The 17,699-nt window shown below is 39.1% G+C and overlaps 1 protein-coding gene across 2 annotated transcripts in view; it reads right to left on the bottom strand.

The window, feature by feature from the left end:
• Positions 1–16,860, bottom strand: part of LOC136238208 (uncharacterized) — a 35,426-nt gene extending 18,566 nt beyond the window's left edge. Inside the window, exons 1-8 of one of the 2 annotated variants that reach the window (XM_066028558.1) lie at positions 15,910–16,860; positions 14,050–15,847; positions 13,620–14,002; positions 13,264–13,572; positions 13,141–13,215; positions 12,875–12,956; positions 12,766–12,809; positions 12,658–12,714 (exon numbers count right to left, since the gene is read on the bottom strand). In XM_066028558.1, the coding sequence (XP_065884630.1) occupies positions 12,658–12,714; positions 12,766–12,809; positions 12,875–12,956; positions 13,141–13,215; positions 13,264–13,572; positions 13,620–14,002; positions 14,050–15,847; positions 15,910–16,789 (3,628 nt within the window). In that variant the 5' untranslated portion in view covers positions 16,790–16,860. The remainder of the gene's footprint in view (positions 1–12,657; positions 12,715–12,765; positions 12,810–12,874; positions 12,957–13,140; positions 13,216–13,263; positions 13,573–13,619; positions 14,003–14,049; positions 15,848–15,909) is intronic. The other variant, XM_066028559.1, reaches the window with a different exon arrangement.
• Between the last annotated feature and the right edge of the window lie 839 nt (positions 16,861–17,699).

Genomic DNA, 17,699 nt, shown 5'->3' with positions numbered 1-17,699 from the left:
CATCATTTAACTATAAAAACACGTCTCAAAATCATCATACATGCAGAGATTAGGGCTGCATGGGCATGTTAATGCACTGTATACTAGACCCATCTGCTCGAAAACATTAGTTAATGGCATGTAAGGAGTTGCTGCGGACAAAACGGACTATACCTGGATCAAACAGCAGTAGCACAATGTTCACAGCAACTGTTTCCATAATTTAAGTGGCTGTGGAGATCTTGTAAATGCGTTGGCTTCCCAAAAACCAAAGAATAGCGGTGTCCGGAAATGGTAGTCCACGAAACACGCTGACTTCAACGAGCCGTATCTTCCATACCAAATATAGCTGAGACTCCAAATTTTTATCAACACAAGACCATAGTCTGATGTTACATGCCCTAGAGTTTGGCGGAAATCGGAGCTGTAGTTACTGAGTTCAGGGCCACTGTCCGGATTATTGATCACTTTGTCCGGTTATTGATTGCATTTCCAGACAGACATATTGGCTTCGTATTCCTAGCTGCTTCAAGTGTTCGGGCTGAAATTTTATATTCGAAGTACTTTAGCCTAGACCTTTATACGCTCCAAATTTTAGACTGATCAGTTTATTCGTTTGGGAAGTCTGTAACAAAAACTCTGATTTTCCTGAAACCCTAGGGCATGTAACATCAGTGTATGGTCGTATGTTGATGAAAGTCTGGAGTCTCAACTATGAGAATGAGATACAGCACGCTAAAATTAACTTGTTTCATATACTATTTCCGGACACTGCTATTCTTTGGAATGATGCATTTTCATGATCTCCATAGCCACCTAATCGATGTATGAACATCACAATGTCACTGAAATGCTGCATGGGATGTACTAACACCCCGGCCTGCTTATTATTGAAGAAAATTCAAATCTGTATAGTGCACTTGTCTTTCAAACAGATTGTCCTATAGTGCATTAACTTGTGTGTTTATTAAATTTCTGCACAGTGTGTTGCCTTATTGTTTAATGCATCTTGTTTCTGCCTAATATAAGACTACAGAGCAAATGTACATGTATTTTATCCACAGCAAACAACCAATTACTTGAACCAATTACCAATAGCAGCTCTAAAATCCTTAATGAAGTGGACTAATCAAAGTCTACTGACTTATAACTACAGTCTGCACGTAAACGAAAGGCTCTATAGTCTCAGATGGCAGATGTACACCTACTGCTATTCAGGAAATCATATTTTCAGTTTGACACAATTACAGGATCTTACAGCAACTTGTAGTTGATGCAAATACTTAGCATGTGCAGCACTATTACATTTTGATTATCTTTGCACCAACTGCTTATCTGCCTTTTAAGTGTGCACTAAATTGGATATTTACTTTTAAGCAGTACTTCAAATCATTCCTAATAAAGATGCCACTAAACTCTCCAACAAAATATTTAAATTAAAAAGCTTGTCTATAATTTACTTACTACCTGATATGAAGTTCTTACCTCACTTTATGAGAAAATCATCACACATGAAATAATTTAGTGCAGGGTCCAGTTTTAAAAATATTTAAATTGTAATTCAAGGAATTGAGAATTAATGTCAATAACAAGTGGATTGTATGAAGAAGCTTATTATTTAATCATTGAATATTTTGTGTGTCAAATGCACCCTTATAGGTGATTTTCTAAAATTCAGTGACAAACTTCTTTGTTAAGTTATAGTGAGTATAGCACTGTCACTTAGCCACTGTTTTGTAAGATAGGAAAAGACAGCTACTTACAAGAACAGGTACATACCGTGGTGGATATCCTAAGTTGATGTGTATACATGCCATTATAACCAAAGAAGTATACATGCTATGAAGATGATCTTGATAAAGATGATAAAGATGATCTTAATTTAGCTCTCATAATTTTATTTCGGTGCGTAGACATCTGTACAGCTGAACCCTGTTTTAGTGATAGACCGATGAAGTCGGAACTTCTATAGTACCTAAACCGCTCCCTCGATTATTCAATTCTCTATTATCCGAACACTTGGATATCCGAACAGTAGAAAAGATTACTCTATTAAAGTATTTTGTCCAATATGGATGTTCTATTAGAGTATTTGGACTGTATATAAATGAATGGGCTTTGACTATCCGAACTTTTTGATTATCTGAACATGTCTTGATACTGATGAGGTTGAATATCGAGGGAGCACTGTAGTTGCTCAGAATAAGGAAAAACTATGGCTGGCCACTACAGGTAGTTAGTTTACAATGACATTAATAAATAAAAGCAGATAGTATATGATTTGACTACAAACTATGACACCATCATTTACACAATATGCTTTGAAGGGAAGAGATGCAATTAAGCCAGAGTCAAATATCCAGAAACATTTTAATCAGTGAAATGGTCTATTAGGGCATTCAAGGGTGTATAGAGGGGGGTTTCTGGGGTTTCAGGAAACCCCCTTTGACAGCAAAAAACTCATAAAATATTAAACTTGCCTCAGTAAGAGTGCAGTTATTAATACTACCTAATTAGAGAGTACAAATACCTTTATAAATCAGTCTTTCACTGTGAGTCTCACTATCACTCACAGCAGTAATACAAGCTAAATGCACTTTATTTAGAGTATTGTTATAATCGATTGTGGGATTTTAATTTTACCATGGAAACATCTAACAAGTGATGGATGGCTTTTTCAAACAAAGAGGCATATGTTATAGTACTGTACTATTTGTCTTATTGATTATTGCTGAGTACTGAGTTTAGTTTATTATTACACAAGCTGTATAGCTGTCCACATTTTTACTGATGGACAGGGCCTCCCTGAGAAATTAAGGGGCCCAGGGCAAAGATTTAAAGTGGGGCCCCAGGGGCAAGGAGGTTTCCACCCTGAATCACAACTTCACCCAAGCTGCAAGTCAAAGACCAAAAAAAAAAAAAAGTCATTACATGCTAACAATAGCTACCCCTCACCAACAATATCTCCTTATTTATAAGCTTGCTACACTGCTCCTCTGAAGAATACTGTGACTGCTCTATTAGAGTATCTAGATATGACTGCTCTATTAGAGTATACCGATCTTTTAAACAGGTATTCAAGGGGCCCTTGATGGGGCCTCCTGGGGCCCCTTTCAGGCTGGGGCCCAGGGCAAATGCCCCAGTCTCCCTGTGGGCGGCCCTGCTGATGGAAACCCCATTATAAAAATCCTAGATATGCCCCTGGCATTTAACTCCAAAGGGACTGTTCTAGAGTGTAGCATTTTCCACTGATCGCTCTATTAGAGAGTATTTCAAGGTGTTAATATCTTGAAATATCCACATAATACATTAGCATATTTATTATGCTGGCATATTTGCTGCAGACTGAGTGAGACACAATACCTAAAATGAGATTTTTTAGAGATGCCAACTTCATATTTGAAGTATATACTTTGACCATAATATTTAATGGTTGATTGATTATATACCTGATTGTGATCTAGTGTGATTTTGGCTCTCCACAGGTTCCTTCCAAATGACTTTGGTTGCAAAATTATGCACAATAATTTGGAATGTTAAAGTACTTCAGATAAGACCTTAAACGTCCCAAATACCAGACTGATCGGTTCAGCCATTCGACAACTACAGGTGTCCAAAAAAAAGATTGTCCAGTTATTGATGTATCACTGTATAAAGGTTGAGCACTTTGACTATAATGCCTTAAATGGTGGGATAAACTAGCTAGCACCCTTGATAATTGAAGAAAGTTTTTTCATATTGTACCCTTTACATCATTTAACTATAAAAACACGTCTCAAAATCATCATACATGCAGAGATTAGGGCTGCATGGGCATGTTAATGCACTGTATACTAGACCCATCTGTTCGAAAACATTAGTTAATGGCATGTAAGGAGTTGCTGCAGACAAAACGGACTACACCTGGATCAAACAGCAGTAGCACAATGTTCACAGCAACTGTTTCCATAATTTAAGTGGCTGTGGAGATCTTGTAAATACGTTGGCTTCCCAAAAACCAAAAAATAGCGGTGTCCGGAAATGGTAGTCCACGAAACACGCTGACTTCAACGAGCTGTATCTTCCAAACCAAGCATAGCTGAGACTCCAAATTTTTATCAACACAAGACCATAGTCTGATGTTACATGCCCTAGAGTTTGGCGGAAATCGGAGCTGTAGTTACTGAGTTCAGGGCCACTGTCCGGATTATTGATCACTTTGTCCGGTTATTGATTGCTTTTCTGGACAGATATATTGGCTTCGTATTCCTAGCTGCTTCAAGCTGAAATTTTACTTTCAAAGTACTTTAGCCTAGACCTTTACACGCTCCAAATTTTAAACTGATTGGTTTATCCATTTGGCAACTACAGGTGTCCGGGAAAAGGATCATCCAGTTATTGATGACTTACTCTATATTCCACTTGGGTGACTCACCTGCAAGTGTGCATGGAAACTGCGGGAATGCTTTGCGATTGTATTTATATGGGACCATGTGAATTTCGATTGTGGATAACGTCGTAAGAGCAATGACAAGGCGCTGCTGAGAGGCCAAACGTACACGTCCATGCAGATCGCTTCGATTGTGGGTACACAATTAAACACAGGAAGCTCAAATACGAGCTGAACAGCTCATAATGAAGCTTAAGGGCACTATAAAGTAGTATTCTCTTTGTCTAAAGCTAGTATTAGAGGACTTTTGAATGAGATGGCCAGAGCCTCAATATCTGCTTCTCAGCAGATATTCTTTGGTCGAAGTTCTAAGGAATGAACTGTCAACCCAGACTGCTTTTAAATTTACTAAATCTGTTTTGTAATTAATGTTTGTGTGTAATTAATTTTTCTGTATGTGTGTGTGTAAATAGTCTTTCTTTTCCTTGCCATGCCCGCGTGCTGACCCAATTACCAGTCAGTTGTGTGGTCGCATGTTGTCCGAGGATCCACTTGCTTTTATTTTGTATACACCTTGTTCATCATAATTTGATTGTTAATAAAAAAAAACTTACTATACTAGCCATGAATAAATTAAAGCAGTGAATATGTTTACAGCGTTATAGGCCTAGCCAATTAAGCGCCACGCCCAGTCACTACGTGTGTGTGACATCGCGCCAGGTGTCAAAACAGCAATATAAAGACGATTCAAGTGCACTAAAGTACTTACTTTTACTACCCATGAATAAACTAAAGTAGTGAATACTATTAACACTAATGGCCAATTCAATTAAGCGCTATACCCAGTGTCTGGACATCGCCAAGTGACTATTGAATGCAACATGATCAATATAAACTAACCTGTGACCTTCTTCATTCAGTAAAACAATGAACTATCTTCTTCCCCAAGTCCATGATCTATGCTTTAGCTCACTTTACAAAACTAAAACCCACTACTGATCCTGTGAAGTGTCGCTATATTAAAGCAGAGGAGGTCACACGGTTTCATCAAAGAAATCGAATGATTTCTGAGAATGCTTGGAATGCATTAATGAGAACAGGAGGTAGTATATACAAGTTATATCACTACTAGGAGGGATATAACTTGTATATGCTACCTCCATTTCTCGTTAATGCATTCCTGAGCACTGATAGCAGTGCTATTATACCACTTATACACCTTCTCTTCCCTTTGAAGTGAGACGTGAAAGTAGTATATAGATGCATTAACTTCTCGCAGGTAAGTTAGTTGAGATCACATTATCATTGCTAAGCAACGGTTTTCAGGTATATAATGAAACTCTTTAAAATTTTCTGTAAACCAGGCGTGTGCCCACAGCCGACCTTTTGGCTGGCTGTGGGCGCACGCCTGGATTAACAATGGTGGAGCCAGGTCTATTGCAAAGTATTTAAAGTTCTTTTTAGTGTTGTTATAGTAATCTAATCAAAAACAGCCAAGCTGTAAAAAAGGTGCGGCCCCCAAAAAGGCCATGGTGAAAAAAGATGTGAAATCCAAAGTGGCGGCCAAGAAATGGCTGTGATGGTAGGTTAATGGAAAAATTTTAATAACAACAATTCAGGTGAATTTGGTGCCACTTTTTGATAAGATATCACTTCTTTTTGTATTTGCATACTGCAAAGCCGGTCTGTGGCTGGCTTTGGGGCTTTTTAACCCATCTGTTTTTTTCTTTACCACAGGAAGAAAAGAACTTAAAGAAGATTTTTAATACATTAGATTTTATTAGTAATTATACAAATTATATACATATATTTATTACATGTCAATTATTCTCCACAGAATGGCTCTTTTGTAGCTGATCTCTCTACAAGGTGACTTTTTCTAGATCTCTCTGCAGGGTGACTTGTATCTAGCCGAACACTCTACAGGGTGATTTGTTTGTAGCTGATCTCTCTACAGGCAGTGTTGGGCGTAACGCATTACATAATATTATTACTTAATGCAGTAACGAAGTAATATAACGCGCTACATTTCCAACGCTGGTAATATCTAACGGATTGTCACTTCACATAAGTAATGCGTTATTAAATAGCGCTAAACTACTTGTTACTGTAATATTATTACTTAACGAAGTACTAACGCGTTACTGTAATATTACCGAACGAAGTATAATGCGTTACTTAACTAGTGTGTTACTGTAACATTATTACCTAACAAAGTACTAACGCATTACTTAACTAGCGCGCTACTGTAATATTATTACCTAACAAAGTATCTTTATACATTGTGTAATATGTAATATAACATATTACTAGTTACTTTTAAATTGAAGTAATCATACACAATCATACACTACGATAGTAGTGTATAGTAGGGACCACAAAGGAGTAGGCGTGGCCCACAAAATAATATCACCCAAAAACCAACCTCAATTTTCCCTGAAGACGATGAGGCAGTATTGGCTAGGTAAAACTAAGCCCAAACAAGCTTTCAGATCGACCCGAAACGCTATCAATAAGTTGCTATGGAATTTTAAAAATAATTTATTTAACGGAATTTTCTACTGACTGACTGACTGATGCCTTCAGACAAGCGTAACTCAATAACAGCTAAGGCTACGGGCTTGATTTTTTCACTGTTCGATATTGCTTCGGCCCGACAGGTGCCTTTTGGCATACCGCAGTATGTGCAATGCCTTCTTCATGGACTTACCAGTGTCCTCCTTTGTGTCCCATTCATCTTTGCTGACAGTGAAAAGTGTTGATTTGGCGGTAGCCCGTAATGGCTTCCCTTCGTAGCGGAAGTCGTCCGTATTTGTCATAGTGGCTATTTTGATAGCAGAGGTGCTTTTCAAACAGTTCTTGATTCGTACTGCTGTGTAACAGGTTGAACATAGCCGACAACGAAGCGTAATGGATACTTCACTTTTCAGACGATAATTATTGATATAACCCGGGGCGCACGGCACCATTTCTTTCGATATGCGTGGATTACAGAGGTGCTTTTCTAACAGTTCTTGATTCGAAACACTGCGTAACGGGTTGAAGATAGCTGACAACGAAGCATAATGGATACTTCACTTTTCAGACAATAATTGGGATGAGTGGCGTCATTTCAGATGCGGTATGCGTGGGTTCACCAGTCATAATAATTATTTACAAAAAAAAGTTAACAAACAAGTACACGGAAAAATTTGGAATTTTCAACTAGAGTAGGGACCATAGCACACTGATAAAAAGTACTGAAACAAGCTGGAGTAGTGCACGATATTAAATCGCAATAAAACAATGAAAAGTGTTATATCCCTACTGTGCTCAAGATACCATAACGGATTTGCACAGTAGGGATATAACACTTCTTATTGTTTTACTGTGATTTAAAATCGTGCACTACTCCAGCTTGTTTCAGTACTTTTTATCAATGTGCTATGGTTCCTACTCTAGTTGAAAATTCCAAACTTTTATGTGTACTTGTATATAACTGTAACGTATTTCATCGCAGTGGCAGTAACGAGTAATATGTAATATATTACTTTGTAAAAGTAGCAGCGCAACACTGTCTATAGGGTAACTTGAACTCTCTACAGGGTGAATTGCTTGTACGTAGCTGAACTCCCTACATTGTGTATAATTTCAAGCTGATCTCTCTACAGTGTGATTTGTTTGCAGCTGACTCTCTGCAGGGTGATTTTTAAATAAATGAACTCTCTACAGGATGATCTGTTTGCAACTGAACTCTCTACAAGGTGACTTCTTCTAGCTGATCTCTCTACAGAGTGACTTGTTTCAAACTGATATCTCTACAGAGTAAATTGTTTGTGGCTAAAATCTCTACAGGGTATATTTTGTAGCTGAACTCTGTACAAAGTGACTTTTTCTAGCTGATCTCTCAACAGCATGATTTGTTTCTACTTGAATTGAACTGTACATGGTGATCTGTTCGTAGCTGAACTCTCTACAGGGTGATCTGTTCGTAGCTGAACTCTCTACAGGGTGATCTGTTCGTAGCTAAACTCTCTACAGGGTGATCTTTTCGTAGCTAAACTCTCTACATGATGATCTGTTCATAGCTGAACTCCCTACAGGGTGATTTTTTGTAAATGAGCTCTCTACAGGATGATTTGTTTGTAGCTGAACTCTCTACAAGGTGACTTCTTCTGGCTGATCTCTCTACAGGGTTACTTGTTTCTAGCTGATCTCTCTACCGGGCGACTTGTTTCAAGCTAAACTCTTTCTAGGGTGATCTTTTCATAGCTGAACTCTCTACAGGGTGATCTTTTTGTAGCTGAACTCTATCTATTTGGAGCTGAGCTCTCTACAGGGTGACTTGTTTCTAGCTGATCCCTCTATAGGGTGACTTGTTTCTAGCTGAACTCTCTACAGGGTGATCTGTTCGTAGCTAAACTCTCTACATGATGATCTGTTCATAGCTGCTGAACTCCCTACAGGGTGATTTTTTTTTTTGTAAATGAGCTCTCTACAGGATGATTTGTTTGTAGCTGAACTCTCTACAAGGTGACTTCTTCTGGCTGATCTCTCTACAGGGTTACTTGTTCTAGCTGATCTCTCTACAGGGTGATTTGGTTGTAGCTGAACTCTCTACAGGGTGACTTTTTGGAGCTGAATTCTCTACAGGGTGATTTGGTTGTAGCTGAACTGATTTGTTTGTAGCTGAACCCTCTGCAGGGCATGATTTGTTAGTAACTGAACTCTTTACAGGGTAGTTTGTTTGTGTCTGAACTCTCTACAAGGTGACTTCTTCTAGCTGATCTCTCTACAGAGACACTTGTTTGTAGCTTGTTTCCCCTCCAGGGTGATCTGTTCATAGCTAAACTCTCCACAGGGTAGTTTTTTTGTAGCTGAACTCTTTACAAAGTGACTTCTTCTAGCTGATCTCTCAACAGCATGACTTGTTTCTACTTGAACTCTCTACATGGTGGTCTGTTTGTAACTGAGCTCTCTACAGGGTGACTTGTTTCTAGCTGATCTCTCTATAGGGTGACTTGTTTCTAGCTGAACTCTGTACAGGATGGTTTCATTGTAGCCGAACTCTCTACAGGGTGACTTATTATTTGTAGCTGAACTCTCTACAAGGTGACTTCTGTTAGCTGATCTCTGTAACTTGTTTCTCTCTACAGGGTGATTTGGTTGTAGCTGAAATCTCTACAGGGTGATTTGATTGTAGCTGAACTCTCTACTAAGTGATTTGGTTGTAGTCGAAATCTCTACACGGTGATTTGTTTGCAGCTGAACTCTCTACAGGGTAGTTTCTTGTATAGCTGAACTCCCTACAAGGTAACTTCTTCTAGCTGATCTCTCTACAGGGTGATTTGTTTGTAGCTGAACTCTCTACAAGGTGACGTCTTCTAGTTGTGAACTCTCTCTTGTTTCTAGCTGATCTCTCTATAGAGTAACTTGTCTGTATAGCTGAATTCTTTACAGGGTGGTTTTTGGTTGCTGAATTCCCTACACGATGACTTGTTTGTAGCTGAATTCTGTAGAGAGTGACCCGTTTGTAGCTGAACTCTCTACAGGGTGCATGACTTGTTTATAGCTGAACTCTCTTCAGTGTGACTTGTGATGTCCTGAATCTCTACAGCAATATATTTATAGTTGAGCTCTTTACAGGGTGACTTGGCTTGTAGTTGAACTGTGTATAAAATTAACTGTTTGCAGCTGAATTCCCTATAGAATAACTTGCAATGTAATAGAAAATTCTATAATGGAGTGAGTAATAAATGTAACTGAGTGCTCTATTAGGGTGACCGTTCTATTAGAGTATCTCAATCTCGCATTTGCTACACATAGTTGGCTTTCGAATCATAACTCAATGGTTTGTACTCCGATTCTTCTGTACTACTACAAGGATTTTCTACGATTATTATTCCAGCCACATACCAATTTTCAGCTCATTGCTCTAAGCGGTTTGCCTGGTAGGTGTAAAAATTGTTGGTAATTTTATTCACGAATTTTGATCGCGCAATTGTTACACACCTTAGGTTTCGTGTCATATCTCCATGATCTTAATTTCGATTGTTTTCAAACCACCAAAAGGCACTCCTACAATGGTTGATCTATCCACAAACCGATTTTCAACTCATTCCATGAAGTGGTTTACCCTGTAGGTGTGACAACAAATCGATCTTGTTTACGCGAATAATCGGTCATAACTCCTGAACTATTCATCAAATTTGCACCAAATTTGATTCTAGAATTCGCCTTTGGACTGCCTTCATGTGTGCCAAATTTCAAGGTGATCTGATTATGCGTTTGTGTTTTATAGCAATTTTTCACAGAGTGCGAAAAGACAAAGAATAAGAAGAAAAAGACAACAAAAAAACCAAGAAATAAAAACGAAATTTTAGCCACTCATATCTCAGAAATGGCTAAGGTGATTTTCTTCAAATCTGGTATGTGGGGTGGCTTACCTGGCGGGCACCGCTGCAGTGAAACTGGTTCCAATCGGATGAAGGATCATGGAGCTACAAAGGTGTGAAAATCACATTTTCTTTCTTCTTGTCAATATACTCACGGTGTGGTGCGCCGGCTTCTTGGGCCACACGACACACTACGGTGTGTCTTGATTGCACTCATAATATCCTGTACCAGGAGCTTATTGACTAGTCTGAAGCAGAGAGCTCATCCTCTGAACTTGATTATAACATAGATTATAGACACACACACACACATGGGATTGGAAACTCGCGGCTAATCTTCACCTATCAGCCAGGTGTTAAAGCTGTTGTAACCGAGGTTGTAACTCTCCAACAGATGGTATAAGAGAAATAATTCTTCGACTTGGGTGAATGGTGGATCATAACGACTGTATTACATGAATTACAGCCTTGCAGTAGTCTCCGTTGCTGAGTAATCGGTACCACAAATCCTTTGATGTTCGACACTGGATGCTACCTTAATAGGTCATAGCTCATAGCCCACTACACAAAGAAGCATTTTGCATTGATTTGGATACGTAATATATGTCTAACAACTTATAAATCCACAGGGTTTGTTCATTTTTGCTAGGCACTACGAGTAAACAGTACCACAAATGTGTAGGTTAGGATCATCCGTGAGCCTAAAATTCCGCTTTGAAGAAAATTCTTTCAAAAGTCAACAGAATTGCTTGATAAGGCGCTTGTATTACCTGACAGGCTTATTTAATACAATAATAGAACTTTTCTGCAACAAAACTTACTTTGAGGATGAACTTAACATGACTTTTGTGATATCACGTGACATGTTTCAAATCCTGTGTGTGTGTCTATAATCTATGATTATAAGCTCCTGATATTATACTTATGCATGCCTGCCATAAAAATTGAGTTATTAAAATAATAAATCCTACCAATCAATGTCATTTTGTTTTCTGTTTCACAGCAACTATAATCTTCATTACATGGTCACACTCTCAACCAATGAAGTGCAATGAAGGTTGATACAAATTATTTGTTTGCACAACTGCAATTTGTTCCTAGCACATCATAGCACATCGTGTTTGCAATGAGTATTTATTTGACTGATAAACTGATATTAGTGTACTGAATTAGAGAAAAACTTGCATCATGTAATATTAAGGCTCTTCCAAAAAGGAAACCCATTTCTGGATCCACCCCTGATTAATAGCAGGAATAGAAAATCTCAACAGGGGCATATCCAGGATTATAAGGGGGTTTCTAATAGGACTGATCATGAAGTTGCCTGCAGAAGGGGTCTGGGGTCAAAAACTTAACAGATTGTTCACGGATGAATAACCCAAGACACAGCTGTGGGCCTACACATACAGACATTGATCCACATGATTGCAAACAACCAAAGCATTAGTTTGATTTCTAACTACAATAACACATATTGGGGATATGTCTTGTACACTCAAGTGCATGGCATAAATACAGGAAGTCTATGCATGGCTAAAAATCTGCAGTATAAGCTCATACTCATTTTTGTATCACCCACATTCACAGGCGATTCTAAGGGGGGCATGGCCCCCCTGCTGAAAAATAACTTTTTAAAAATCTTGGGGAAATGTTGCAGTATAGATTGGCATTGTTATTATTAGCATTTTTCATGTTTTTAGCATAAATTTTAGGCTGTTTTCAAGCCTTTAAATTGCAAGAATCCTGCAGCTTCGGGGATTGCACCCCCAGACCCCCTGAAATTCTACTTTACCAAACAACAATAGTTATGCTGTTCCTTTCTTGTCCCCCCAGGTATAGAATTGCCCACATTTACATTAATGGTACATTATGGCTAAATTGACAAATATTTTCATATGCTCTTAAGCTTAGCTCAACACATACTATACAAGTCACCTTTGTGTGTGTCCTGATCATCATTCTGATCAGGTGTGTCTCCCACAGCTAGATCACCTAATAAAGGAACATATCACAACTACACACAATATAGTTCAGCTACATTACCAGTTGGTGGTTGTGTTCTTCCAACATGTGATGACTGTACCTCTCTAGTGATCATTTTATTAGCACCATTAATAATAATATTTCATCAACAACATTAATATATTATTACCTGTTGCCTTTATCATGACTGGTTGATGGTCTTGTTGTCTCCCCATCATGTGATGTGTCCCCATCATGTGATGAATGTGTAGCTAATACAGTAATTAACAGTATACAAATAATGAGACTATGGTGTAAACAAATACGTGTTGTCCTACAGTTAAATTTATAAGGACTCCTTTTAAAATAATGAGCACAAATGTCTCATTGTACATATAATACAAAAACTACTGACAGATCATATAGCCAACTAGTACTGGTACACAAGATGGTTACTTTTGTCTTCATCATATCTCATTGTTACAGTAGACATTTTAGATGTGTCTTGTGTAGCTGATGGTTGATGGTCACCTAATGGAACACATCACAACTATTACACTATACAGTTTGTTACTATACCAGTTGTGGTTTGTGCTAGTTCTTCTCTTATTTGATTGGCTAGTTCATCACAAGACACACCTCCATGTTCCTCCATGGTCAATAATAACATGTCAAAACTTTTGGTCTGATCAGCTTTGAGGGAGCTAGCTATCTTCCTAAGAACCAGAGAAGATCCTTCTGATGATCTAGTCATTTGTTGGATAACCTCCTCATCTTCAAAACTTATCACTCCTACACTGATCAAATGACTGGTGATGTTCTTGATGGGTAGGACACTAGTTAAACTAGCATAATATTTAGTGAACACTTCCAACTTCCTGTCAGCTCCTATAAACACTTACACTATACAATCAGTAATGAGATTATTACCTCACCTGGTAGAGTATTAGGATCATGTGATCTATGAGGTAACAGGTCACCATAGTAACCAGGTGGAAGATCAACATCACCATCTTTATTAGAGCAGAAGATAATCTTACCACTACACACCTCATCAAGAGTGATATGGAGGGTAGGACAGTTTGGACAGGGAACCAATAAGACTGGCCTCTTCTTCACTGCTGGCATGAACACCTTCATGATGTCATCCAGTAATCTAGTGATGTCATCAATCAGTTCCCTCCTCTCTTCACCACTCTTCACATCATCTCTCACTGACATAGTGATCATCAACTGGATACTCTTCTTCTCCTCACATCGGCTGATGTAGTATTTCTGATCTGCTCCCAATTGTAGCCCCACCTTGCCATGTCTCATCCTACAATCCACCACTCAATACACCACACTCATTAACACTACACTCACCACAACAGTCGACTATTCCTCTCCACATTACGACATATACAATCAGCTATCAACTGGTTGAGGAGACTGGTTGGGATAAAGCCACTGACAAACTTGAAGTAGATGATCCTCTCCTGTTTGGTGTTAGGAGGATTCCTCCCATCATCACGAGGAACAAGAGAAGGAACGATGAAGGTGTCACCACTATCTGGTAGTGATGGATAACCCTCTTCACTGAACCAAGCTTCTCTAGTGATGCGAGCTACCAGGTGGAAACACAGCAGAATATCCACCACTTGTTCCTTGCTAACCTTTACTACACTGGGGTAGTCTGAGTGGAACTTGTCCAACATATGCTGGAGAAGACTCTCATGGAGAATACCATATTTGGTAAGCCGTTTCCAACCTTCATCAAATCCTTTACCTCTTTTGTAAGAATGAGCAGTGATGATGTAGCTGAAGAGCCTAGCTAACCATCGTGGGGACAAGATCACCAGATCCTTCAAAGACTCAATCTGGCTGAAGTACAAGATGACACGTTTGTCATGAAAGTACCTTAGTACACCTTCAAACTCTGAGCTGTTTTCAGCTATTGGAAATGTGCTTTCTGTAACCACCTCAACCATTGTGGATTTTGATATTACCTGCTCTTTGTGCTGCAAAAGTGCTCGCTCAATTTTAAGAAAATAGATTGGCTGTTTTTTCCTAAGTGAAGTAGCAGCTTTAATGGCAGTATTTTTCAGACGTTCTATCTCTTCATCCCTACACTTGTTACTGACAAAGAAACAGAATTGCTCTAGAGCAGCCTCAATGCCTTCACCCATACCAACCAAGTGTTGAGCATAACGCTTGTCAGATAGTTCCTCTTTAAGTTGAGGTAATATCATTTTCTTCACTATCTTCCGAGCAACCTTGATGTCAGGATCAAGCAAGTCAATGTGAGTACCTGCTAGTATTACAGCTGGTTGTAATGGAGACAGGTCTCCCTCCCTTCCCTCTACTGAGCACATTGAATCAACTACCTGTAGCCAGTAGTGGATACTGGAGATGATGGTAGCACACTCTGGAGGTGTAGGGGAACCTTCACGAGGAACAACCTCACCTGTCAACTTCATGGAGGCGTTAAACGTGATTGTCACTACTCCACTAGCTGAAATGTAAACAGAGTTAGTGTTATGGAAGATCACCTGACCCGGAAAATCCCACAGAGCAAGATTCAGGCTACCAGGATCATATTGGGAAGTGTTGAAAACTTCCTGCAGGTCTTGTGGGTGTGGCTCAGGAAGATGCTTACTAGAAACATCAGTACTAGTGGGAGGGGCAGTTAAAGTGGACCCAGACTTCACTACAGGTCTACTGGAGGGTTCTACATTATTGGTAGTTTTAAGAGGCGTCATTCCTTTTACAATCCTCCCTTTGAGCTTTTCAAACATTTTATCTTGATGGGGTACATCTAGGTTTTTGACACTTGGCTTAGTGGATGTACTGAGCAATGCAACAACTTCCATTCTGGTGTCCATCATATCCAAAGCCTTCTCTTTTAGCTGGTCAACAAACTGATGATGGAGGAGGTCAGTCTTGTCAGAGTCACTGATTCTGGTCCAGTCTTTGCAGTAAATTTTACACACATCAACTTCAACTGCTTCGGTGGCTGCTTGTCCCTCAACAAACTGCTCACCAAGAAAAGATGAGATGAGACAAGTCTTTCCGGTGTTCTCTGCTCCAACTAGTAGCACCTGTAGGTCCCTGGACTCAGCTACTCCTTGTTTCATAGCCAGTGAGTAGGCCATCTTGATAGTGTCATCATTAGAATAGTGACCTATAGTAGTAAGGTTGACACATTACACTACACACTAATACAATACAAAGATGTCAGCTCACCTGTTATTATACTGGTAATCCTCCCACACACCTGTGATATTGGAGGACGTCTTTCTGGATCATCATCCAAACATGATATCACCAGTTGTTTAAGTGACCCATCACCGATCTCATTGATGAAGCAACGACGCCTCTGAACTTCCGATGTCTTATATATTTGTGATAATTCACAATATACTTGTGGTGATATATGTTTTAGTGGTAAACGAACAAAGTTGAGTGGCTTGGGGATGAACTCTTCACCTCTACGAATTGGCCATTGTTGGCTGATCACATGACAGACCACACAACCAAATGAGAACACATCTAATGGTAATGCATTCTGAGCATGTTGGGGCATAAAAAAAGAACTGCTTCCTATTATTTCTTTTGATGAGTCTGATGACATCACACAGGCTTCTTCAAAACTACCAATTTTTGCTACCAAGTTGTTATTCAAGAGGATATTGTTGGAGCTGAGATCACGATGTATCACAGGAGGGTTTAGAGTGTGGAGGTAATGGACTCCTCTACTGACATCTTGTAATATTGACAACTTCACATACATGGGGATATCCTGGGACTTGTCCAGTAATCTAGTGAGGTTGTACTCCATCAGTTCCATCACTAGAACTGGTAGAACATCTCCTTCACTAAGATAATACACTCCTAACATCTTCACTATGTTTGAATGATCAAGTTTACTGTGTAACAGACACTCGTGGAGGAAGAGTTGTTTGAAATGTTCAGACTCCAGAATTGAGTGTAGCTGTTTAGCAAAGCACGTGGTCCCATTATAATCCACTTCAAACACTCTCCCATACGCTCCCCTGCCTACTTCACGATTACTAATTTTCACTCCAGTAAGGATCAAATGCTTCACGCCGTCATTACTTGCCATCTCGTCTGTTGTGTACGGGAGTTTGTAAAAGGCGGAACTAAGGAATAGCGGAATAACTCGAGTCACAACGAATGGGCGTTTTATATCAATACGGCTTCTTATGCAATGTTAGGGTGATTGTACTGTTACAGCTGTGAACTCAGATATCCTTGCAATGTTAGGGCGATTGCGTGTGCTGTTGCAGTTGTGAACTACACTGCTTCGTCGCTCATAGCCGTCCTAGCGAAGTGATTACTATACGCTCTTACTACTACTGTATGTAGCTAAGTATTATGTTGTGTACAGTCTATGTCCGGCAAAATTGTTATTAACAGGAACGCAGCATAAGGAATGCAGCCTTATAGGAATGCAGCTTTGCCAACTACGGCTTCCTAACCTCAAATTGGATTATACTGACTATGAATTTTGCTCCTTGAGCAGGTCTATAACAAAACAGTCAGTGTTGCATCTGGTGAACAGAAGTTAAATAGCAAGTTAACAGAAACGTTGAGTGTTGGCATGTTTATGGGTATACTCTGACCAAGAGTACATAATAATAAAAATAAGAGAGAGTGTCCTATTGGAATATATAGACTCCCAAAGGCACTGAGTCAAGTGATGATGGAACAAGCTGTATTCACCCAACGTGCTAAATGCTTTGATCTACAACATGTCAACAACTCAAGAGATAATTCAGCAGAAGTCAATGATGTGCAGTCCCATTGATCAACAAGCCTTTCACTTGACTGCAAAGTGTTAAAATAAAACAAGAATATCTCGATATAATTTAAAGTTTACTGATAACTTGACTCAGTGCATTTGTAAGTAGCTACCTCATAGAGAGTTGGACACTCTCTTATTTTTATGTACTCTTGCTCTGACTCCTGGAGGCTCTGACAGAGTAGCTATTTTCAACCCAAGAATAATCATT

This window comes from Dysidea avara, chromosome 11 (assembly GCF_963678975.1).
Source record: "Dysidea avara chromosome 11, odDysAvar1.4, whole genome shotgun sequence".
In the NCBI taxonomy this organism is placed as follows: Eukaryota; Metazoa; Porifera; class Demospongiae; order Dictyoceratida; family Dysideidae; genus Dysidea; species Dysidea avara.
Note: the sequence above shows the minus strand (reverse complement) of the source record. Positions and strands in the feature narration are given on the sequence as shown.